Here is a 26065-nt window from a genome sequence, read left to right on the forward strand (position 1 = left end):
GTGCACACTATCTCTCACTTTGAGACAGTATATACAGAGCCAACTTCCTACAACCACCCGAGGAAGTGGAATCTGTAGAAGGGAGCTGGGGGAACTAGGAACCCCCTAAAGTAAGTACCAGGGTGCCCCCCCCAGCGACCAGGAGAGAAGAGGTAAGTACCTGTTTTCCCCCCAAACTCACAAGTAAACTTTGGAAAAGGAGTGTGCAAGACCCAAGCAAGATTGGAAAAAACCAAAGGTGGATCCTGACAGAAGAGGACCTGCAAAAGAAGGGGACCAAGTCCAGTTCAAGTTGGAGTGTCCGGTTGGGACAGGAGCCACTACCCACCCTTCTGGAGATGCAGGACCAAGTCGATGGTGGAGACTAGGAGTCAGCTGTGCAGCACTGGAGCAGGAGAAGAGTCCCAGAAGTGACACAGGTGATTTCCCACAACGGAAGAAGAGTTGTAGTCAGTCAGTGGTGTTGGAAATCCACCAACAAGCTTGGCAAAGGCAGAAGTCGCAGATTAAGAGTTGCTGAGCTGCTGGTGATCAGCAAGGTTTAGGGAACTCAACCCACAGGGCGAGTCCCAGGTGACCTCATTAGTGAGGAGAGTCGAAAGACAAGGATGCAGCCCTCACAGGCAACTCACAGGCAGCAGGCGCAGGAGTCGCAGTGAGGCCCACTCAGCACACCTGGCGAGGAGTACCAAGTCACTGGAGCAGCAGGCAGGAGACTGTGTTTTGCAGGGAAGAGTGCTGGAAGCCAGGGGTATACGGAGCCTGAAGATCCCTTGGAGAGGAACAAACAAGCCTTGGTAGCTGCAAGAGTCACGGTGCATAAGGGTACTATTCTGCAAGGGCTTACTGTCTTCCACGTTGGACAGCTGACAGAGAGGTCCAAGTGGACCACTCCAGACCACCACCTGTGGTGCAGGATCCATGCAGTTCCGGAAGAGAGAGGATCCATGCAGCCGGTAGTCGTTGCAGTTGGTGCCAGTGGATGCAGGGGAGTGACTCCTTCACTCCAAGTGAGATTCCATCTTACTTCTTGTGCAGGCTGAAGACTCGTCACCCTCAGACATTTGCACAGCAGGGAAATACTGCAGTTGCTGTCGGTTCCACGAGGGTCTAGTTGCAATCACGGTGGCCAGAAAATGAAGTAAACGATGCAGAGAAGTCCTGCTGGAGTCTTGCACATCGAACCTGAAGACCCACCCTGGAGGGAGACCCTAAATAGCCCAGGACGGGGATTGGTCACCTAGCAGAGTGACCACCTATCAGAAGGCGGCTGTGACGTCACCTGCCTGTCCAGGCCACTCATATGCTCCCAGGGGCCTCTGCCCACTCTGGATTCAAGATGGCAGAATCAAGTGACCTGGTGCAGTAACCTGTGGTGAAAGGGTGCATACATCTTTTCACGCAGGCTGCAATGGCAGGCCTGCAGACACTTTTTGCATGGGATCCCACGGGAGGCACAATACATGCTGCAGCCGATGGGGAACCCCTGGTGGTGCAATGCCCTGGCACCTAAGTACTATATATCAAGAACTTACATTAGGACACCAGTATGCCAACTGTGGGATGTGCTTCGTCCTAATGCAACCACATTTAGGGGGGATAGAGCACAGTCAAGGGGGTCCTAGTTAGCAAGATCCCAGTGAACACAGTCAAAACACACTGACAGCAGGCACAAAGTGGGGGTAACCATGCCAAAAAGAGGGTACTTTCCTACACAGCTCTTCTTAGGTCAACAGGAATAGGATTCATGGGTTCAGGGGTGCCACCTAAATACTGAATTTAAGAGTGTTACAGGGAGTGCCAGTACTCTGCTTTAGGGTAGTCAAAATGGGGAGCACCCTGTCTTCCATTCCAGCATTTGTGACCCCAAGGCATCATGGTAAATGCAGTCATTAGCACGAATTTGAATAGAATTTTTAAAGTTTTTCACCATAAGTTGGTGCGGCGAGTGCCGTATCTTCGGACACGTGTTTCTGGCTATTTGGCCGTCATCAGCGAAGAGCAACGTGTAGCTGGCGGGGTTGCTTGAAATGCCGCCTTGAAAGTATTCACAGGTTTAAGTACCACTCAAGAAGGCGCACAGGTACTTCACCCGAGCTCGTCAGCTCAGAGGCTCATGGGAGCCTTAATTACAACAGTCAAAATGGGGAGCACCCTGTCTTCCATTCCAGCATTTGTGACCCCAAGGCATCATGGTAAATGCAGTCATTAGCACGAATTTGAATAGAGTTTTGAAAGTTTTTCACCATAAGTTGGTGCGGCAAGTGCCGTATCTTCGAACACGTGTTTCTGGCTATTTGGCTGTCATCAGCGAAGAGCAACGTGTAGCTGGTGGGGTTGCTTGAAATGCCGCCTTGAAAGTATTCACAGGTTTAAGTACCACTCAAGAAGGCGCACAGGTGCTTCACCCGAGCTCGTCAGCTCAGAGGCTCACGGGAGCCTTAATTACAACAGTCAAAATGGGGAGCACCGTGTCTTCCATTCCAGCATTTGTGACCCCAAGGCATCATGGTAAATGCAGTCATTAGCACGAATTTGAATAGAGTTTTGAAAGTTTTTCACCATAAGTTGGTGCGGCGAGTGCCGTATCTTCAGACACGTGTTTCTGGCTATTTGGCCGTCATCAGCAAAGAGCAACATGTAGCTGGCGGGGTTGCTTGAAATGCCGCCTTGAAAATATTCACAGGTTTAAGTACCACTCAAGAAGGCGCACAGGTGCTTCACCCAAGCTCGTCAGCTCAGAGGCTCACGGGAGCCTTAATTACAACAGTCAAAATGGGGAGCACCCTGTCTTCCATTCCAGCATTTGTGACCCCAAGGCATCATGGTAAATGCAGTCATTAGCACGAATTTGAATAGAGTTTTGAAAGTTTTTCATCATAAGTTGAGCTACTCAATCCCCAGGAGGGCAGAAACCTGTCTGTGAGGTGGCAGCAGCTGGGGCTGCAGTGGATACCTCAGAGAGCTGGTTTGGCAGTACTGGGGGTCCATGGTGGAGCCCCAAGGGTGAATGGAATTGGCCCCCTAATACCAGAATTGGATTGGGGATACAATTTCTCAATCTTAGACATCTCACATGGCCATATTCGAGGTTACCATTGTGAAGCTACATATCTGTATTGACATATATGTAGTGCATGCTTATAATGGTGTCCCCGCACTCCTGAAGTCCGGGAAAATGGTCCTGGACAATGTGGAGTGCAAGGGTGCCCTCACACACAGTAACTTTGCACCTAGCCTTCAGTAAATTAAGGTTAGACAAATAGGTGACTTATAAGTTACCTGGTGCAGTGAAAATGGCTGTGAAATAGTGTGTGCACTATTTCACTCAGGCTGCAGTGGCAGTCCTGAAGGAGTGTTTGTATGAGCTCCTTATGGGTGGCAAAAGAAATGCTGCAGCCCATAAGGATCTCCTGGAACCCCAATGCCCTGGGTACCTAGGTACCATATACTAGTGACTTATAAGGGGGGACCAGTGTACCAATCTGAATTGGAACATGGAGTCACTAGACTGTAGTGACAAATTTGTAAACAGAGCGAGAATAAGCACTAGAGTTCTGGTTAGCAGAACTCCAGTCACACAGTCAAGCATACTGACAACACATATAGGCCACAAACTATGAGCACTAGGGTCCTGACTATGTAGTAACCAATGAAATATACATATTTCTCTCTCTCTCTCTCTCTTTATATATATATATATATATATATATATATTTTGGTGCAAAGAAAACAACGCGTTTCGACTTTACAGTCTTCTTCTTAGTTTCTACTTTCTGTAGACTGTTAGAAACTAAAAAGAAGACTGTAAAGTCTAAACGCGTTGTTTTCTTTGCACCGAATAAATCTTCAAAGCGTCTTGTGGCTGAACGGAGTGCGCGGCAATCATTTTTTGTTTACAAAGATTAGCGAGGGTTCGGCCAGCCCCCCTGCCTCGCACCAGCTGCTGTGCGCGCCGTTTCTCTTTGGCGCGCTTTGTTTTGGAATATAACACAAACTTCAAGTGGAGAACTACCACTTTCACACCACTAATAGTATTAAAAATAGTCTTGAAGCATTTCATGCCTTGAAGCATCAGGCATGAAACCTCTATAGGGTTCCAGGGTAATATACACCCCAATACTCTATTCTTGACAATTTAAGGAAAAATAACACCTGACAAAAGCAGGAACACTCACCAGGTGCCGATATTAGGTGGAACAGAATTAAAACTGAAAATGCCTCACAGCACTTCCAAAGCATGGCTCAACTGTGAAACAAGTAAAGACAAATTACCCCCTACAGTCCAGTACAGGAGGTATTACTAGGCAAAAGGGTAGAGAGGAACCAAGCTAATTTGCTGTTCCACCCCTACTGTTATAAAAACGTCTTACAGCGGAGTCAGCACATGCACCAAATCAATGGGCACCAACAAAAGGCATATCAATCAATGTGCCTGAACTGCGTCCGAAACTCCAGAGGTGTTTAACCATGAATGGTGATGTAGTGCAGCTAAAGAGGCAATGACCCGACCCACAGTCAGCAGTAGCCATATGGCAGCGAATGATTAGTTTAGCTGCTTGCTGGCCGTCTTGAATCATTGGGGCAAGAGTGCTCCTGATATCATCCAGAAGCGTAGGCAAGATGCTTGCCAATGAGTCCAATAATGATTGTGAGAAACATCCAGAAATGCAAGACGTATTAACAGAGCATAAAGCAGAACTTGAGGAGGAAAAAAATATGGCTGCCACAAACATCCAGACTCCTGGAATCTCTGTCAGATGGGACATGTGGAAGAGACTCAATATCATGAGAGGCTAATGCAACCTGCACCACCAAACTATGATGAGTAGGATGTCTAATGAGGCAAGCTGGTTCACCCAGGGCAGGACAGAGCCTATGAGATATAGCCTCATCAACAGGTGCCCCTGTATCAGGCTTAGCCAAAGCCCCCAACAAAACATCACGTTGAGGTTCGCTGTAAGGAAGCACTGATTCAACCTCTGTATGGCCTTGATAGAGGACATAAATTAGAGGATCTAAAGTTAATTCCATTGAAGGAAGTGTTAGATCCAAAACTAAAGCAACCCTTCTCAGCATGTCAGCAAGGGAAGAGCTCGTCTCCATATCTAATCCAGAACAGGTAAGTAGGCTTGAGGCTGGGGAAGAATCTAAGCCATTAGCTGCAGCTAGGTCAGCTAGCCAACTGTCCTCTCTATGAGGCTGATGCATATCCAACTCCTTTATCACCTCTCCACCATGTCCCTCAGAAGGATAAGCATGAGGGGATACTCCAGAATGTGGAAGGAGCTCAGGCATTACTGGCATGACTGGTGCCATACCAGACATCGAGAATGGGATGCCTCGACGTTGACTTCAACTTCAGATAGAAAGAGGGATATGACTTCGATCGACAGCGTCAGAGGAGTCACCGGAGTCAGCTGATTAAATATGGGCACCAAAGGTGGAAATCCCAAATGGCTGTGCACTGGCACCGTAACATCTTCCTCAACTAAAGCTGAAGGTCTAACTGAGGCCAAGGGCGAACCGGCAAGCGTGGACACAATAAAGGCACTCTGCCCACCTCCAGAGGGAGGTGGTGTACCAAACATAGTGTGAAAGTGTAAGGAAATGCCTCCTTGGCATGGTTACCCCCTGACTTTTTGCCTTTGCTGATGCCAAGTTATAATTTGAAAGTGTGCTGGGACCTTGCTAACCAGGCCCCAGCACCAGTGTTCTTTCCCTAAACTGTACATTTGTCTCCACATTTAGCACAACCCTGGCACCCAGCTAAGTCCCTTGTAACTGGTACCCCTGGTACCAAGGGCCCTGATGCCAGGGAAGGTCTCTAAGGGCTGCAGCATGTCTTATGCCACCCTGGGGACCCCTCACTCAGCACATACACACTGCTTGCCAGCTTGTGTGCGCTGGTGGGGAGAAAATGACAAAGTCGACATGGCACTCCCCTCAGAGTGCCATGCCAACCTCACACTGCCTGTGGCACAGATAAGTCACCCCTCTAGCAGGCCTTACAGCCCTAAGGCAGGGTGCTCTATACCACAGGTGAGGGCATAGGTGCATGAGCACTATGCCCCTACAGTGTCTAAGCAAAACCTTAGACATTGTAAGTGCAGGGTAGCCATAGAAGTGGTCTGGGAGTCTGTAAAACACGAACTCCACAGCACCATAAAGGCTACATTGAAAACTGGGAAGTTTGGTATCAAACTTCTCAACACAATAAATGCATACTGATGCCAGAGTGCACTTTATTGTGAAATACACCCAGAGGGCATCTTAGAGATGCCCCCTGAAAACATACCCGACTTCCAGTGTGGGCTGACTAGTTTTTGCCAGGCTGCCACACACCAGACATGTTGCTGGCCACATGGGGAGAGTGCCTTTGTCACTCTGTGGCCAGGAACAAAGCCTGTACTGGGTGGAGGTGCTTCTCACCTACCCCTGCAAGAACTGTAACACCTGGCGGTGAGCCTCAAAGGCTCACCCCCTTTGTTACAGCGCCACAGGGCATCCCAGCTAGTGGAGATGCCCGCCCCTCCGGCCACTGCCCCCACTTTTGGCGGCAAGGCTGGAGGAGATAATGAGAAAAACAAGGAGTCACTCCCCAGTCAGGAAAGCCCCTAAGGTGTCCTGAGCTGAGGTGACTCTTACTTTTAGAAATCCTCCATCTTGCAGATGGAGGATTCCCCCAATAGCGTTAGGGATGTGCCCCCCGTCCCCACCGGGAGGAGACACAAAGAGGGTGTAGCCACCCTCAGGGCCAGTAGCCATTGGCTACTGCCCCCCCAGACCTAAACACACCCCTAAATTGAGTATTTAGGGGCTCCCAGAACTGAGGAAGATAGATTCCTGCAACCTAAAGAAGACGAAGGACTGCTGACCTGAAGCCCTGCAGTGAAGACGGGGACGACTACTGATTTGGCCCCAGCCTCACCGGCCTGTCTCCCTACATCGAAGAAAACTGCAACAGCGACGCATCCAACAGGGTCCAGTGACCTCTGAGGCCTCAGAGGACTACCCTGCATCTAAAGGACCAAGAAACTCCAGAGAACAGCAGCCCTGTTCAAGAAACTGCAACTCTTTGCAACAAAGAAGCAACTTTTAAAGACCACACGTTTCCCACCGGAAGCGTAAGACTTTCCACTCTGCACCAAACGCCCCCGGCTCGACCTGCGGAAAACTAACTCTACAGGGAGGACTCCCTGGTGACTGTGAGCCCGTGAGTAGCCAGAGTTGACCCCCCTGAGCCCCCACAGCGACGCCTGCAGAGGAAATCCAGAGGCTCCCCCTGACCGCGACTGCCTGCTTCAAGGAACCCGACGCCTGGAACCAATACTGCACCCACAGCCCCCAGGACCTAAAGGAACCGAACTCCAGTGCAGGAGCGACCCCCAGGTGACCCTCTGCCTAGTCCAGGAGGTGGCTACCCCGAGGAGCCCCCCCTGTGCCTGCCTGCATCGTTGAAGAGACCCCCCAGGTCTCCCCATTGATTCCTATTGAAAACCTGACTCCTGTTTGCACTCTGCACCCGGCCGCCCCTGTGCCGCTGAGGGTGTACTTTCTGTGCCTGCTTGTGTCCCGCCCAGTGCCCTACAAAACCCCCCTGGTCTGCCCTCCGAAGTCGCGGGTACTTACCTGTTGGCAGACTGGAACCGGGGCACCCCTATTTCCATTCAAGCCTATGTGTTTTGGGCACCACTTTGACCTCTGCACCTGACCGGCCGTGAGCTGCTGGTGTGGTAACTTTGGGGTTGCCTTGAACCCCCAACGGTGGGCTACCTTGGACCCAACTTTGAACCCTGTAAGTGTTTTACTTACCTGTGAACTTAACATTTACTTATCTCCCCCAGGAACTGATGATTTTTGCACTGTGTCCACTTTAAAAATAGCTTATTGCCATTTTTGTCAAAACTGTACATCCTATTGTGATTATTCAAAGTTCCTAGAATACCTGAGTGAAATACCTTTCATTTAAAGTATTGTTTGTAAATCTTGCACCTGTGGTTCTTAAAATAAACTAAGAAAATATATTTTTCTATATAAAAACCTATTGGCCTGGAATTGTCTTTGAGTGTGTGTTCCTCATTTATTGCCTGTGTGTGTAGAACACATGCTTAACACTACCCTCTGATAAGCCTACTGCTCGACCACACTACCATAAAATAGAGCATTAGGATTATCTCTTTTTGCCACTATCTTACCTCTAAGGGGAACCCTTGGACTCTGTGCACACTATTTCTTACTTTGAAATAGTATATACAGAGCCAACTTCCTACAGAAGGGAAATGTAATATTCAAGTATCTGGTTTAGAGTCACCTCAGCCCCTGGAAAGGAGGGAGACTCGACCCCTAAAAGGCCATATGTTGTGAAGTCCGCTTGCGTCAAGACTTACCTTGTCGATGGAGAATGGTGCCCACGAGAATGACTCCTTGAACTGGCCCGCAACCAGACGTTAATACAAGAAGGAGATCTTGGTCGATACCGGGAAGACTCCAACATCCGTGCTGGCAGAAGCTTCATACAATGCTCCCTCTGAGCTTTCGGCCAAAGCGGATGACAGGATTCGCACTCTTCTGCATCACGGTGCTCGCCCAGGAACCACATACAAATAGAGTGGGGGTCTGTAGCCGAAATTTGTCTTTCAGAGGACCCACAGGGCTTGAACCCCGAGGAGACAGGAGAAATCAAACTGTTTAAGTAGGCCAAAAACGACCAGTCAACCGTTTACAGATCAGTATTGCAAACACAGAACAGAAGGAACTGTCTTGGGGGTTAAAGGGACTCTGCTGACCTCACATACGGTGGACGACATAGATAAAGAGTCGGGCAAAGCCTTCTTCTAATGTGCAGACATGCTATGGGAAAAAAGTTTCCGGATCCAGGTTTATGCCTGGGGATGATTCTAAAATAAGGAATCTGCGACTAGATGTCTCTTTCAGATATAGTTCTATGTAGGTTACAGGTTGGTTTGGGTGAAAAGGTGATAGGGGCTGAATGGACCATGTTTTCTTGTGTGACCGGGCTGTTAATACGAAATGCAAACATTTTTATTAATTTCCATTCAGCCTCTCGTGACTGATATACATTAAGCAGTGGACTTGAAAGGAGACGGATACAGATGTTAATGCAGCCTCTCATATTCCTTACCCTCACACAAACACTACATCAATACTGGGACCCACATACAGCTTTGCCATTCACCTCCTGACCTGCAGCCCCCACCTATTCCAGTATGGGGACCTATGTGCAGCTCTTCTATGGGACTCTTGACCCGAAGCAACTACTACTGATCTGCTAGCACGATGCCTCACTAGCAGCTCTGCTATTTACTTCAGTCCTGGTATAGTAATACATCAATCAACGTGCAGCAAGGCTGTTACAACTCAAGCTTCGTGTGGAGAATCCACTCCATTGTGAAATGTAACAGTTACAAGTTGCAATTGTTACGATCTAAGTGAGCTGCTGCCATGAGCAGAACCGGTTTTCTTCCTGGCGCTGCATAACTCCCCTCAGAGGACAGGGGTGACAAGACCATTGCCAGGCGTCAAAAGGGAGCTGCTAGGGATCCCAGCGATGACCCCTGGTGATCCCCAAATGACGTCCCTGCCACCTGGAGCAATAACTCTGGGTAGAATTTTTTCACTTGTAATTTTTGTGGTTTGGTGTTACTGACAACGCTATTATGGGTCTGCACACCACAGAACTAATATTTTTGGGCCTGTAAACACCGGGCATGGTTCCATCAGGTGCTGACGTAGTGAAATGCTGTGTGAGTCTGTGTCTGTATGTGGGGCGTTGGACCCAGCCCGACCTCTTCCAAAGCCCCTTCCCCCCTCTCCTTGGGGCCAATTACAGCCTGGGGTTGAGCGACCTACCTCATTCTTAGCCCACGCCACAGCACAGGAGGAGCAGAACATGCTTTTCCTGACCTGAAGTGCCCCTGCTCAAAACATGACTCCTCACCCAAACAAGCTTTCCCAACGACACGTTTAGCCTGCACTGAGCAGACAAAAACTATCCACAGTTTTCTCGCAGGAATAAATGAAAATCATATGGATAAGGTCTGGGTATTTCTGGGGCCATGTGGTTGTTCCCCATTATGGGAAGAAACCTCATAACCACTGGATTTTGGTGTGGATGTACTATGGGGAATTCCACCACTCGGATATACCATATCACAATCTGCCGACCTCATATCGAAGGCCCTAGAGAGGAAATGCAATGGCACACATTTTATGATGACAATGTGCCTGATTGCTTAACCACAGTGGAAACGTTCCAAAACAATTAAATTAGTCTAAAAGCAATATAACAATAAACACCTAAATTTAGTACACTGTAAATTTATTTTAGATGGTTATCACTTACCAATTTTAGCTTTTAGAGAGTAGCTTGTTGCACTTTGAGCTCTGGAATCAGGAATTTTCTTTGGTAATGTCCAAGGTCCTGTAAAACGAATGTCAAGACCGGTTTTACCAACATATATGATAATCTCACTATACCGCACAATTAAACATGTAACAATTAGTAATTCATTTGCCAGAATCTCTACAAATGTACATCCCACAAACATTGCCAGACAGTTAGCAAGGACATCTTATAGAGGAAAGTCTTCAGGACAAATGCATCTTCCTGTTGTGACCAGCAGGGACATTTGTTATGTGTCTGCCTACAAGCTAACAACAAGCCAACAAAATCCACACTACTGACCAAACAGCATACTGCATATGGCTACATTGTAAAATTTACCCTATTATGTCATAGGTCAAGCGACTATATTTTCTGCTCCGAATTTGGGATTTAGGGACTAATAGAGCCAACAAGACCCTGCTTTAAGTAATGCAGGCTAGTTGGACACGTTGATATTGCCTATGAGCATATTTGTTAAATGCTGTTTGAAGTTCGACTAAAATTAACACTGCAGGAGTGAAATCTCCAGGTTCATTATAAGGGTCACCTCTGGGGGGCATGGCAAGCAAGATGGCTGAGCGAACATGAACCGTGTTAGCTGCGTCTGGCCTGCAACAAATCCGTCAGTAATCCTGAACCCATCCACTCACAGCTAACTGACAAGGTGTGTAGAGCCGCACTGGAATATAGATTCCCTCAGAAACTACCAAGAAAAGTCAATAGAAGCACCCCATCATTCAAACATGTAGCATAGCCCGTTGTGGTTGATGTGACACTGCCAGAGCAAGGTGACACCTCCAGCAACAGAATAGAGATGGCGGAGTTGACAAGATCACAGCATGTACTGAAAAAATCCATGGGGCACTAGCAATGCTGTTGAAGAGGAGGACAGAGCAGCACAAACAGTGGTGACTGGAGCAATCCTCCAAGCAATCCAAAGCTCCAAAGATGCCCTCAAGCATAAAAATCAGAGAGGAGAAGAGGTAACTGCTTCAACAGGGCCTTAGAAATGTTTCTGGGACAGTAAATGGAGTGGAAGGATGAATTTCAGAGCTGGAGGATACTGTCAAGCATCTGGAAAAAAACAGTGCTGGCACTGGGGAATACTTCTACAGACTTGGCAATGAGAGTACAGGATGCAGAAAGATGATCCTGCCAAAACAACCTTTGATTTATCTGCTTTCCAGAAGGTATAGAGGGAAATGATGCAAAAACAACAAGTGATGGACGGAATGCTGAACATTGTCATACATTCACCCCCAGTACAGTGATCTGGGCCTAAATCCATCATTTATTTGCTGCCCATGCCATTCCAGTTTGGACCCAGCCATATGCAAATCAGTCTTGACCCTGTTCCCCATGGGAACAGTCCAGCCCGAACTGCTAGGCAAGGTCTTCCCTGGACTGGAAACAAGCATCCTGGGACCGGTTTCGGGGTTTCACCCCTCATCAGCCAGGCTAGCTTGAATCCAGTGGCATGGGAAGCACGGGCCCATGTCTTTGACACACTAAATAAAGGCCGGACTTGATTGGGGGACAGTATGCCGCACCTCCACCCAGGTCAATGAGTCGAGACAACACTAGCACAACCCAACCCAAATGAAGACAGTAGTAAGCCCCAAGGAAAAGTGGAGTTTCATCAAGCACCAAATATGAACTAGATGCTGACAAACAAAATCACAACAGATGAATCACATATGTAGAGAGTCACTTGTGGAAGTGAACGTGACAACTCGGAGGGGGAGACTAATCAGAAGACTGATAAAACAAGGGAATGCACAGGAGGCAAAAATAAATCGAGAAACAAACAAATAACATGGAAGCACTCCGGAGAAACTTTAAATAATGCTTCAGAGAGTGTTCCTCATAGAAGATATGCGGGTAACATGCAGTGAGCCAGTGAAGCCATGTTGTGAGAAGGTGCACAGAGACAAGTGGTAGGGGTTTGGGATGGACACTATAAGACAGGCTGGAATGGGCTACACAAATTTGCACGCCTGTTTGATAAAAATAATTTTCCAGATAAATCGAGTGGCTGAGACAATGTTTTTACTTACAGTAACAGTTGTCGAGAAGAGAGGTTTGGGAGGAGGGGTTACAGACCTTTACAGTTAGGTGTTGAGTTAATTCTGGCTCATGAGGTTTCACAGGAGAAGTGAGGTGGGGGAAGAGAAAAAAGTTATGTTGCATCTGATACTTCAAATGTGTCTGTCTAATCCAACCAGTTCATAACACATACCTGTAGTGGCTGTCAGAAAGATCTAACAGAGAAATATAATGCCGTACAATAGAACAAGAGACAGGGTTGAGCAATGCAATGAGCCCAGAATACTATCTTCGAAAAGTGGGCTGGGAAATAAATGTTAAGAGAGGAGTGGTAGTGCAATACTTGAATTCCCAGATAGCAAATTGCTCCAAAAAACACACTTCATAAGCATTGAATGTGGGTTTTTGGGGAAGGCTCAAAATAAAACGCTGGCTCACATGGGATTCGCAAAGAGATCTGGGAGGGAGAGGTCACAATACTGCAAATGAAAGAACTCAACATTCCAAATCAGTAATAAATGGATAGACTCTGTGGGATGCGTTATTGGAATACGGGGAGAATAGGGGAGATGGAGTGAAGCAATGATTAATGTATATGTATCACCCATACTGCAGCAGAGGGTGCTGGGGAAAATAGACCACATGCTCCTGGAGACTGACTCTCCACTACACATTCTGGGAGGTGACTTTAACAAAGTCTTGAAGCCAGAACTGGACAGAACTGCCACCACAACATCCTGCCCACCATAAAACACACAACTCACACCATCCACAAGAGCCATGGGGGTGACATATATATTGAAACTAAAATACCATGGAGAAAGATAGTGTTCTAAAGATTAGATTTTTTTTATCCCAAGGAAGGAAATTCCCTATGTGAAATACATAGACTTCCAAGCATAGAGAATTTCTGATGACAATGACACTGGAAGGGAGAGTAGGAGAGAGGATGGTAAGTTGGACATTAAATGCATGGGAGCTGTGGGAACTAGCATTAGTAACAGAGATAAAAGCAGTCTCAGGGATATACTTTCACGAAAATGAAGAACAATGGTGTCCCCCATAGTGTTATGGGAAGCCTACATAACGTTATTGATGGTCAAGGTACAAAATATAATCAAACAGAAGAACCAGCATAGGCTGGAAGACTTTATAAGGTGGGGACAAGGCTGGGGCTGTCCTGGCCTATTATGACAGAGGAGGAAGCCCTGTGGGTGAGAGAAGTGGAAGAAGACATAGGGGAGTGAAGAGTAACAGATCAAGATATAACTCGTGCCTTTTTTTCCACTACTACACAGCATTTTATAAGCCAGAAAGCCTCAATAGTAGTAAAGAGAGAAAACAATTTTCACAGACCTTGGTATTACCAGAACTAAGCGACAAAGATAGCCTAAAACTCGAAAGTGAAATCACACTTGATGAAGACAATGAAGCTATCAATAAAATAAAAAGTGTGAAAATCCCTGGCCCTAAGGGGCTACTTATAGAGCTATATAAAAACTCTCTACGGTCCCAAGTGCACACTTAAATTGGCTTTATGTGGCAACTCAGCAGGTGAGAATACTACCACTGGATCTTAGGCATGGAACCATCACAGTAATACAAAAGGCATGGACACCAGACATGAAGGGGGGGTGTGGCCTGCAGCCGATGAAGCTGCACGCCTAGCGCGATGCTCCGGGCCGGGAACGGGACCCAGCCAGATCCCAGCTTCAAATAAGCCCAGACTGCTCAATAACCCACGGCCCCTGCACCGGAGAACTGCCTAGCGGTAGTAGGATCGGTGCTAGCTGAATTGAACGGGCGGCTGAAGAGAAACCCACGAGTGTTCCCCGTGACCACCTAAATCCAAGATGGCGGCTGCATCTGTATGCCAGCTCACCTGAGGAGCTATTACGTGAAGAGACGGATCGGGTATCACTGACCGCGAAACCAGCGCTCCTGCCCCGCCAGAGCAACCCAGAAGTGCCGGTAGGACAATTACCCCCCCTGGTGGGAAGGGTAAACTGAACGCGCGAGGGTCCTAGTGCGGAGAACGGACAAGGCGACGCAGATGCAAGGAGGTGGAGCAGCCGCTCTGAATTAAAGCAGCGACCAGCAGCCAGATCCACAGCCCGCGGCTCTAGCAAGGTGAGGAGTCGTGGCCGAATCCAGAACTCCCCAATGGGCTCCGAGGCGACAGCTAACTAAAAGGAGGAAAAGGGGGGAAGAAAATTAATAATAAGAAGGGGAGACAAAGCACCCGATCCAGCGGGCAGGGCATTTACCGCCCGTATAAACTCAAAAGAAGAGTCCCCTCAAGTGGAGCGTCAACCCCCATAAAAACTGGAGTGGAGGCGCGCTCACGAGCTGACAACTGGCTGACGCCCACTGGTCTTGGTGGAGGAGCGGGCACCAGCGGGGGTTAGCCCCTCTGCTTCATCGGCCGGTGATCACCAGACACCCAACAGAAGCCTCAACAAAAAAAAAAGAGGAAAGACTCACCCTGACCCCGCCACACGGTATTAACGCCCCCCTGCCCAGACACCAGGTCAGGAGCATCGAAGAGTGCGTTGATGTTCGCCCTGTAGAACCACTCAAGTTTAAGAGCTTCTGACCACCTCAACTGAAGAATCCTCCTTCAATATTCTCACGTTAGGGCAAAAATAATGGGCAAATCCAAAAAGCTTGAAGGACAGGAACTAGAAGACACGACAGCCGCAAAGATGCCCAGACAATCTCCAAACGCGACCCCCACAAAATGCCCCGGCACATCAGGAAACAACACTGGACACAGTCCTCCAGGCCATCAGAGAATCCCGCGAAGCACTCAAACAAAAATAGATAACCTAACAGTCGATCTATCACTGCTACGAGATGACCACCATAAACATACGGAGAGAGTGGTAGTGACCGAAAGGACACTAGAAATGGTGATGTCAATGCAGAAGGCATCGTCTACTGAATTAGCTGATCTCACATCCCGAATCAAAGCTCTAGAAGCCAGGGCTGAAGACCCGGAAAACCGCTCTCGTAGGAGCAACCTTAGATTGGTCGGGGTGCCGGAGTGAGTGGAGTCCTCGGCGGCAAACATGGAATCATTCCTGGAAAACTGTCTCAAAGACACTGTGGCCCCTGAGGGCCTCTCATCGTTTTTTTGCGATAGAAAGAGCCCACAGATTACCTAGTAGACCACCTCCCCCAGGAACGAGACCACGACCAATAGTGGCAAAACTATTACACTTTAAGGACAGAGATTACATCCTCTCGCAAACCCGCTTAAAAGGTGAAATATCGTTAAATAACCAACGCATCATGGTTTTCCCGGACTTCACCAAATGAACTCAAATCCAGAGAGCTTCCTACAACGACCACAAACGCACTCTACACGAAAAGGGCATAAAATACACAATGCTCTTCCCGTCCAAGCTCAGAGTAGAATACGAAGGCAAAACACACTTTTTTACATCACCGCAACTGTTAGGAGATTGGCTGGAGTCCCTGAACATTACCTCACTAGGCCAATGGCCCAGATTTCCTCGCCCACCCAAAAGGAAACGTGGTAGATCCACCAAACAAATCTTGGGGGTTGCACCCCTTAAACACCAAACTCTCCAAGAAATGCACGAAGCAGTGGACGCAGCAGCAGCATTAAGTGGTGGAGACTTCCCTCTCTCCCAGGTTTCTGGTGATACCTCGGACCATGACTCGAGTTGCGAGGGCTCATCAATCTCATCACGGGGCACCCTCACAAGCCTACCAAAAATAACCCCGAGATCAGCAGAAGAAATTATTTGACGCCCCACCGAATGAGTTGAAATCTCATGGGTAATACCTCAAACATAACTAACTTGTAAAACTGGACAGAAGAAGTACATATAAGAACCACAAAAGACGGCAAACTCCAATTAAAACTTTCTGGGCTGCAGTCATGTCCTTGCAGGGTCCCGGGAACGGCCTAGAGTGTAAGCTCTTGGTCTCTGGCGTGTCACCCACCAATAGGAAACTATGATAAGTTACAATGGTTTGGACGGGGAAAGTTTTAGTGACCGGTCCTGGGAGAGGGATTTGGGAGACTTATTTGTTAAGTTAGAAAAAGGGGTAACTCATGCACATATCACTTCTGAAGCTGATGATTCTCGAAGTAAATCTTTGCCTTTTAATTCACAAACTCCACCACCGCAACACACACATTCACCCTAGCCAACACAAACAAGAAACACCAAGATCATGGTTACACAGTACAAAATAAAACCTGGAATGTCAGAGGCTTAAATAATATGTCCAAGCGGTACAAAATACACAGCTACCTCAAACGTAGAGGGATACACATAGTTCTTCTACAGGAAACCCATCTAGTGGAACAAGAAGTTAACGCTCTTAAAAAAAGATGGAGAGGTCAAATAATTGCCACTAATTACTCAGCATATGCAAGAGGAGTACTACTTTGGGTCCGCCCTGGGGGTCCCCTTCCAGGTACTTCACAAGATCATGGACAAGGAAGGAAGGTATGTAGTGGTCACCGGGAGACTAGAGAGAAGAGAAGTAACCATAGGCGGAATATATGCACCAAATCACGACCAGGGGAAATTCTTTGATAAGCTATCCTTAGAGATAGGCCCATTACTCGCAGGCTCAAATATAATTGGGGGTGACTTTAACTGCATAGCAAACATTAACCAAGATAGATCACACTCGCCCCTATCACAATCCCAGACCCTAAAATCCGCTAAATCGTTCACTGATTGGCAACACCACTGGCAATTGGGAGACAGCTCAACACCTTCTTAGTATTCCCCGAAATTCAAAATGACGTGGTAACGGCGAGTACCTTGGCCGTACAATATCAGCTCACAATCCCTTGATGCTCTTGTTATCATGGGGTAGTGGGAGACCAACGATTCCAACCTGGTGCCTTCGGGTGGAAATGCTTGAGGATGAAGCATTTAAATACACACTACCCGCAGCCATTGTTGACATTTTTTAAACAAAACATGGGAACGGCGACCTCTAGATCCATAGAATGGGAAACATTCAAGATAGTAATTCGGGGCACTTGTATCACTGAAAATATAGGAGTTTGGAAATCAATAGATACCGAGCTCCAAAAACTGGAAGGCCCCCTCAGAGACAGAGTGTAGGCACCCTACACAACCTGACCTGACCCCCCCCCTACACAAAACCAAGGCCAAAATAATTGAAGCAAACAACAGATTAGCATGATTCTACTATAAGCAATACCTAATTAGACAGCATTCAGAAGGTGATAAGGCAGGCGCCCTACTAGCCTGGCTTGCTAAACCCCCAAAACAACAAACAGTCATAGTTGAAATTGCAGAAGCCCCCGGTAAGAGCGTCTATACCCAAAAAGAGATAAACACCAACTTCGCTAAATACTATACAAAATTGTACGCACCTCCCGCCGAAACACTACGCATCTCCCAGATGCAGGAGCTGGAGGAGCTCACCCTCCCCAACCTGTGCTCTGAGGAGAGCTCAGCCATAGCAGCACCTATATCGATCGTAGAAATTATGACAGCGATCCAGAGCATGGCGAAGGGCAAGGTCCCAGGAGCAGATGGACTACCCTTGGAGTTCTCTCTCCTATACCAAGACTTACTTGACCCACACCTTTGCACACTATACGCGGAAGCATGGAACATCAATAAGCTACCCTAATCAATCAATGAAGCCATTATGATACCCCTACCTGACAGACCCTCTACCGACGTCCGCTCCTACCGCCCATTGTCCATGCTTAATATAGATCACAAAATATTAAGCCGGATACTAGCTAACAGACTCCTTCCTCAGATGCCGTCTTTAATTCACCAAGATCAATCAGGCTTCATTCCACAGTGTAGCACTGCCCAAAACATTAGGCTCTTATTATCGGTTCTCCACTCTACACCCCCGACAATGTTGTAGGCGGCGATTATCTCAGTGGACACTGAGAAAGCCTTCGATAGCCTGAGGATGGACTACTTAGAGCAGAACATGCTAAAGCTAGGACTAGGTGAGGGATTTGTAAGATGGAAAAAAACTTCTGGATACTAACCCCACTGCAAGAGTGCGAACAACCAATACTATATCCGCCCCATTCCGGGTTTGTAGGGGCACAAGACAGGGTTGTCCACTATCTCCCCTCCTCTTTGCAATAGCGGTAGAACCCCTAGCCCAAATGGCCAGAACCGGAGAGTACTTCAGGGGCATCTTCATCAACAATTGGACTCATCACATCGTCCTTTACGCAGACGATATGCTGCTTTTCCTCCGAAACCTGGAGATAGATCTGCCAGGAGCCATGTTGATGCTGGAGAACTACGGAGTAGCTTCCGGAATCCAAATCAACTGGAGGAAATCCTCAACTTTTCCAGTGTTCAAGGACACCCCTGAACCTAACGACACAAGGGGTTTGCCCTGGTCCCTGAACTCATTTAAGTATCTAGGAGTAAATATATACCACAAAATAGAAGACTTTCTAGAAGGAAACATACAAGGAGCAATCAGAGGGAATAGAGCCAATATGCGCTTCTGGGAGACACTACCCCTGACGGTCACAGGAAGAATTGCCCTGCTTAAAATGATAGTGCTACCCAGAATGCTATATTACTTCTCCACCATCCCACTCATAATCCCGAAAGCAGTGTTCAGGGAAATAGAGTCTATGACTATGAATTTTATTTCGGGATCGGGTAGGCACAGGATCGCATTACACTCCCTCCAAAGGCCCACTGCAGAAGGAGGATTAGCTGCCCCAGATCTGGAGATATATTATTGGGCAGGGCAACTACAATGACTAGCAAAATTCCTTAGCAAACCCCCAGTCGTAAATGAACTACGACTCCCCTTAAATTGCCCACCAGACAGAATACTGGGTATATTACTGAACCACAAGAAGCCAAAACAGCAGCTACCACTGGAGTGGGAAGCGATAAGACACTGTTGGGAACTGTAAGGAAATGCCTCCTTGGCATGGTTACCCCATGACTTTTTGTCTTTGCTGATGCTAAGTTATGATTTGAAAGTGTGCTGGGACCCTGCTAACCAGGCCCCAGCACCAGTGTTCTTTCCCTAAACTGTACCTTTGTCTCCACAATTGGCACAACCCTGGCACTCAGGTAAGTCCCTTGTAACTGGTACCCCTGGTACCAAGGGCCCTGATGCAAGGGAAGGTCTCTAAGGGGTGCAGCATGTCTTATGCCACCCTAGGGACCCCTCACACAGCACATACACACTGCTTCACAACTTGTGTGTGCTGGTGGGGAGAAAATGACTAAGTCGACATGGCACTCCCCCCAGAGTGCCATGCCAACCTCACACTGCCTGTGGCATAGGTAAGTCACCCCTCTAGCAGGCCTTACAGCCCTAAGGCATGGTGCACTATACCACAGGTGAGGGCATATGTGCATGAGACCTGGGGGAACTGTAACACCTGGCGGTGAGCCTCACAGGCTCACCCCCTTTGTTACAGCGCCACAGGGCATCCCAGCTAGTGGAGATGCCCGCCCCTCCGGCCACTGCCCCCACTTTTGGCGGCAAGGCTGGAGGACATAATGAGAAAAACAAGGAGGAGTCACCCCCCAGTCAGGACAGCCCCTAAGGTGTCCTGAGCTGAGGTGACTCTTACTTTTAGAAATCCTCCATCTTGTAGAAGGAGGATTCCCCCAATAGGATTAGGGATGTGCCCCCCTCCCCACAGGGAGGAGGCACAAAGAGGGTGTAGCCACCCTCAAGGACAGTAGCCATTGGCTGCTGCCCTCCCAGACCTAAACCCCCCCTAAATTTAGTATTTAGGGGCACCCAGAACCGAGAAAGATAGATTCCTGCAACCTAAAGAAGAAGAAGGACTGCTGACCTGAAGCCCTGCAGTGAAGACGAAGTGAACAACTGATTTGGCCCCAGCCCCACCGGCCTGTCTCCCTACTACGAAGAAAACTGCAACAGTGACGCATCCAACAGGGTCCAGCGACCTCTGAAGCCTCAGAGGACTACCCTGCATCTAAAGGACCAAGAAGCTCCCAAGAACAGTGGCCCTGTTCAACAAACTGCAACTTTCTGCAACAAAGAAGCAACTTTTAAAGACCACACGTTTCCCTCCAGAAGCGTGAGACTTTCCACTCTGCACCCGACGTCCCCCGGCTCGACCTGCAGAAAACTAACACTACAGGGAGGACTCCCCAGCGACTGCGAGCCCGTGAGTAGCCAGAGTTGACCCCCCTGGGACCCTACAGTGACGCCTGCAGAGGAAATCCAGAGGCTCCCCCTGACCGTGACTGCCTGTAACAAGGAACCAGACACCTGGAACCAGCACTGCACCCGCATCCCCCAGGACCTGAAGGAACCGAACTCCAGTGCAGGAGCGACCCCCAGGCAACTCTCTGCCTAGCCCAGGTGGTGGCTACCCCGAGGAGCCCCCCCTGTGCCTGCCTGCATCGTTGAAGAGACCCCCGGGTCTCCCCATTGATTCCTATTAGAAACCCGATGCCTTTTTGCACTCTGCACCTGGCCGCCCCTGTGCCGCTGAGGGTATACTTTCTGTGCCTGCTTGTGTCCCCCCCCACCCCCCCAGAGCCCTACAAAACCCCCCTGGTCTGCCCTCCAAAGACGCGGGTACTTACCTGCTGGCAGACTGGAACTGGGGCACCCTTATTTCCATTCAAGCCGATGTGTTTTGGGCACCACTTTGACCTCTGCACCTGACCGGCCCTGAGCTGCTGGTGTGGTAACTTTGGGGTTGCCTTGAACCCCCAACGGTGGGCTACCCTGGACCCAACTTTGAACCCTGGAAGTGTTTTACTTACCTGTGAACTTAACATTTACTTACCTCCCCCAGGAACTTTTGATTTTTGCACTGTGTCCACTTTAAAAATAGCTTATTGCCATTTTTGTCAAAACTGTACATCCTATTGTGATTATTCAAAGTTCCTAGAATACCTGAGTGAAATACCTTTCATTTAAAGTATTGTTTGTAAATCTTGAACCTGTGGTTCTTAAAATAAACTAAGAAAATATATTTTTCTATATAAAAACCTATTGGCCTGGAACCAGTCTTTGAGTGTGTGTTCCTCATTTATTGCCTGTGTGTGTACAACAAATGCTTAACACTACCCTCTGATAAGCCTACTGCTCAACCACACTACCAGAAAAAAAGAGCATTAGAATGATCTCTTTTTGCCCCTATCTCACCTCTAAGGGGAGCCCTTGGACTCTGTGCACACTATTTCTTACTTTGAAAATGTAAATGCATGTACCGAGGGGGGAGTAGTGGAAATTTGTTGGGGAACGCAATACACCAATGTCATTGGCAAGTAAAAAAACAATAAAATATATATTTTTTTAAAAGGCATGGACACCCAAGAAGACATACTCTTCATACTGCCCAATTTCACTTCTAATTGTATAAACAAAGGTGTTAATGAATATAACATGGCCAACTGGTTAAATATGCCCAGTTGAAATATGCCTTCCAGGTGGAGACAATGGCATGAAATGAGATCAGTGAATGTTCCACGTTGGAGAAAAGACTGCTGCTGGGAGTTAATATGGTGGGAAATCTCATCCACATATCAACATCCTCAACAGTAATATGCCAGATGGGCTGCAAAAATTGAGGTTCAGATGGAAAACTGATATTAGGGCAATAGAAGACAGACTGGGAGGCAGCCCTGATACACTGTAGAGAAAAGACAATGAAAATGAGTCTATGCCCAATACAAGTAAAAATTCTATGAAAGTCATATTATAACAGGAGGAGGCTTCAGAAAATGTGGAGAGCCCCATCACTCACATGTCCAGAATGCAAAAGGGTTCCTTCTTTCATACAATCTGGAAATGCATAAAAATATAGCAATACTGGTGTACTACAATGGATGAAAAGGGTAGAATTACTGACAGTGAGTTACCTTTGACACCCCAGGATGATGACTTTCTGACGACAAAAGTTCTACTAATTCATCTTTATACAATATACATTGTGTCCCATTGTAATTGGCCTAACTCATGCTACAGATGATTATAGGAGGCTAGCCTGGCTTATAGTGGGTACCTGATGGTGCTTACACCTTGTGCCAGGTCCAGTTATCCCTTATTAGTAGATTAGTAGTGTTCTAGCAGCATAGGCTGATAGAGGTAGCTATAGCAAAGCAGCTTAGGCTGAACTAGGAGACATGCAAAGCTCCACTATACCACTTATATCATACAGCACTATAGCATAAGAAACACAATACTCAGAGTTACTAAAAAATAAAGGTACTTTACTTTACTGACAATGTGCCAAAAATATCTCGGAGGATATACTCCCTTAGGAGGTAAGTAAAAGACACAAAATATACACACAAACCAAAATCAGGTAAGTAAATAGTTAGAAAAGTAGTGCAAACACTGTAGAATACAATAGGATGCAATTGGCCTAGGGGCAACACAGACCATATACTAAGAAAGTGGAATGCGAACCACTTAGGGACCCCAGGCCTAGTGTAGTGTGTAGAGGGTCGCTGGGAGTGTTAGAAAACACTAAGGGTGTCCAAGTTACCCCACCCCAAGACCCTGAAAAGTAGGAGTAAAGTTACCCTATTTCCCCAGAAACACACTAAAGTCGTGATAGGAGATTCTGCAAAGACCATAACTGACTGTAAAGCACTGAAGACGGATTCCTGGACCTGAGGACCTGCAAAGGAAGGTGGCCAAGTCCAAGAGTCACGCAAGTGTCCAGGGGGGCTAGGAGCCCACTAAACCCCGGATGAAGGTGCAAAATGGCTGCCTTCAGGTGGAAGAAGCTGAAGATTCTGCAACAACTGAAGATGCCAGGAACTTCTCCTTTACACGCAGAAAGACCGCAAAGAAGCCTTGCTAGCTGCAAAGGTCGCAGTTGAAGAAAATGGGTGCTGCCCAGGCAGGACCAGGAGGTCGCCCCTTGGAGGAGGAGACAGAGGGAGCACTCAGCAGTACAGAGAGCCCACGCAGAAGCAGGCAGCACCCAAGTAGCACTTGAACAGGCTTTCAAGAAGCCTGAGCACGGCGGTCGTCTCAACACTACAAAGGAGGGTCCCACGAAGCCGGTGGTCAACTCAGCGAGTTGAGCAATGCAGGATAGAGTGCTGGGGACCTGGGCTATGCTGTGCACGAAGGATTCTTTGCAAAGGTGCACAGAAGCCCTAGCAGCTGCAGTTCACGCAGTACACAGGATTACTGTCTGGGGTGGAGAGGCAAGGACTTACCTCCACCAAATTTGGACAGAAGGACCACTGGACTATGGGGGTCACTTGGATCCAGCTCCTGTGTTCCAGGGACCACGCTCGTCGAGATGAGAGGGGACCCAGAGGACCGGTGAAGCAAAGGTTTGGTGCCTACGTTAGCAGGGGGAAGATTCCGTCGACCCACTGAAGATTTCTTCCTGGCTTCCAGTGCAGGGTGAATGCAGACAGCCCTCAGAGCATGCACCACCAGGAAACAATTGAGAAAGCAGTAAGGATTAGGCGCTACAATGTTGCTGGTAGTCTTCTTGCTACTTTGTTGCGGTTTTGCGGGCGCCCTGGAGCAGAAGTCAAAGAGAGAGATGCAAAGGAACTCTGGTGAGCTCTTGCATTCGTTATCTGACGTGAAACCCACAGGAGAGACCCTAAATAGCCCTCAGAGGAGGATTGGCCACCTAACCAGGTAAGCACCTATCAGGAGGGGTCTCTGACGTCACCTGCTGGCACTGGACACTCAGAGGCCCCCATTGTGCCCTCACACCTCTGCATTCAAGATGGCAGAGGTCTGGGACACACTGGAGGAGCTCTGGGCACCACCCTTGTGGTGGTGATGGACAGGGGAGTGGTCACTCTCCTTTCCTTTGTCCAGTTTCACGCCAGAGCAGGGGCTGGGGGATCCCTGGACCGGTGTAGACTGGTTTATGCAAGGAGGGCACCATCTGTGCCCTTCAAAGCATTCCCAGAGGCCAGGAGAGGCTACTCCTCTCAGGCCCTTAACACCTATTTCCAAAGGGAGAGGGTGTAACACCCTCTCTCAGAGGAAATCCTTTGTTCTGCCTTTCTGGGACTGGGCTACCCAGAACCCCAGGAGGGCAGAAGCCTGTCTGTGGGGTGGCAGCAGCGGTAGCTGCAGTGAGAACCCCAGAGAGCTAGCTTGGCAGTATCCAGGGTCTATGCTGGAGCCCCTGGGATGCATGGGATTGGCACCCCAATACCAGATTTGGCATGGGGGGATAATTCCATGATCTTAGACATGTTACATGGCCATATTCGGAGTTACCATTGTGAAGCTACATATAGGTCTTGGCCTATATGTAGTGCACACGTGTAATGGTGTCCCCACACTCACGAAGTCCGGGGACATTGCCCTGAACAATGTTGGGGCACCTTGGCTAGTGCCAGGGTGCCCTCACACTTAGTAACTTTGCACCTAACCTTCACCAAGTGAGGGTTAGACATATAGGTGACTTATAAGTTACTTAAGTACAGTGTAAAATGGCTGTGAAATAACGTGGACATTATTTCAGTCAGGCTGCAGTGGCAGTCCTGTGTAAGAATTGTCTGAGCTCCCTATGGGCGACAAAAGAAATGCTGCAGCCCAAAGGGATCTCCTGGAACCCCAGTACCCTGGGTACCTAGGTACCATATACTAGGGAATTATAAGGGTGTTCCAGTGTGCCAATCAGAATTGGTAAAAATGGTCACTAGCCTGCAGTGACAAGTGTAAAGACAGAGAGAGCATATGCACTGAGGTTCTGGTTAGTAGAGCCTCAGTGACACAGTTAGGCACCACACAGGGAACACATTCAGGCCACAACCTATAAACACTGGGACCCTGGCTAGCAGGGTCCCAGTGAGACATATAAAACACACTGAGAAATAGGGTTTTCACTATGAGCCCTGGGGTCCTGGCTTGCAGGATCCCATTGAGACAGTAAAAACACCCTGACATATCCTCACAAACAGGCCAAAAGTGGGGGTAACAAGGCTAGAAAGAGGCTACCTTCCTACAGTGATGTTCTATGCAAGATACAAGGAATGGAGATAGTACTAGTGATAGCTGATTGTTGTAAATTGAAAAAAGAAAATGAACCGATAAATAAATAAAAAAAGGGGGCACTCTGTATCCTGATCTTTTTTCACAAATCTTTGTATCGAATTTTTAGTGAATACAAATAGACATCAACATATGAAAAACAAAATTAGGCCATTTACTATACAGCCCCTCTGCACATTTACCTCAGTGTCACACATCCCAACAAATCACGGTTAGTTGGCATGATTGACCTTTGCAATAACCGGTGCTAGTGAAGTGCAGGGTAATTGTGCCCGTAGGGTATTTATTGGCTGAGTTTTGAGTAGAACCCAGAATATGCTAGTTTCATTCGCTATCAGTGTCAAACTGCTACCAGCTTCCTCAGATTATGGTGTGCTTTTGGAGACAACTCTAGGCTATTATACTGGTTTTTCAAGTATTCGGCAGTGGTCCATTCCACATCTCCATCGGACCATACTGGATGCTGTCCCATCTCTCCAATCTGGTGCAATGTCTCTCATCTGCCCCACTGTAAGGCTCAGTCTTGTGTTCCGTCCTCATAACTCCCTTGTCATTGAAAATGTCTAAAAGGCAATTGCTGGGAAGAGTTAACTTCGTCTT

General features: G+C 47.9%; 1 protein-coding gene across 6 annotated transcripts in view; it reads right to left on the bottom strand.

The window, feature by feature from the left end:
* Positions 1 to 26065, bottom strand: part of CPLANE1 (ciliogenesis and planar polarity effector complex subunit 1) — a 1992329-nt gene that overhangs the window by 63444 nt on the left and 1902820 nt on the right. For all 6 annotated transcript variants that reach the window (XM_069221234.1, XM_069221235.1, XM_069221236.1 and 3 more), the window contains one exon: positions 10367 to 10444. In XM_069221234.1, coding sequence (XP_069077335.1) covers positions 10367 to 10444 — 78 coding nt within the window. The remainder of the gene's footprint in view (positions 1 to 10366; positions 10445 to 26065) is intronic.

Source organism: Pleurodeles waltl, chromosome 1_1, assembly GCF_031143425.1.
Source record: "Pleurodeles waltl isolate 20211129_DDA chromosome 1_1, aPleWal1.hap1.20221129, whole genome shotgun sequence".
Classification (NCBI taxonomy): domain Eukaryota; kingdom Metazoa; phylum Chordata; class Amphibia; order Caudata; family Salamandridae; genus Pleurodeles; species Pleurodeles waltl.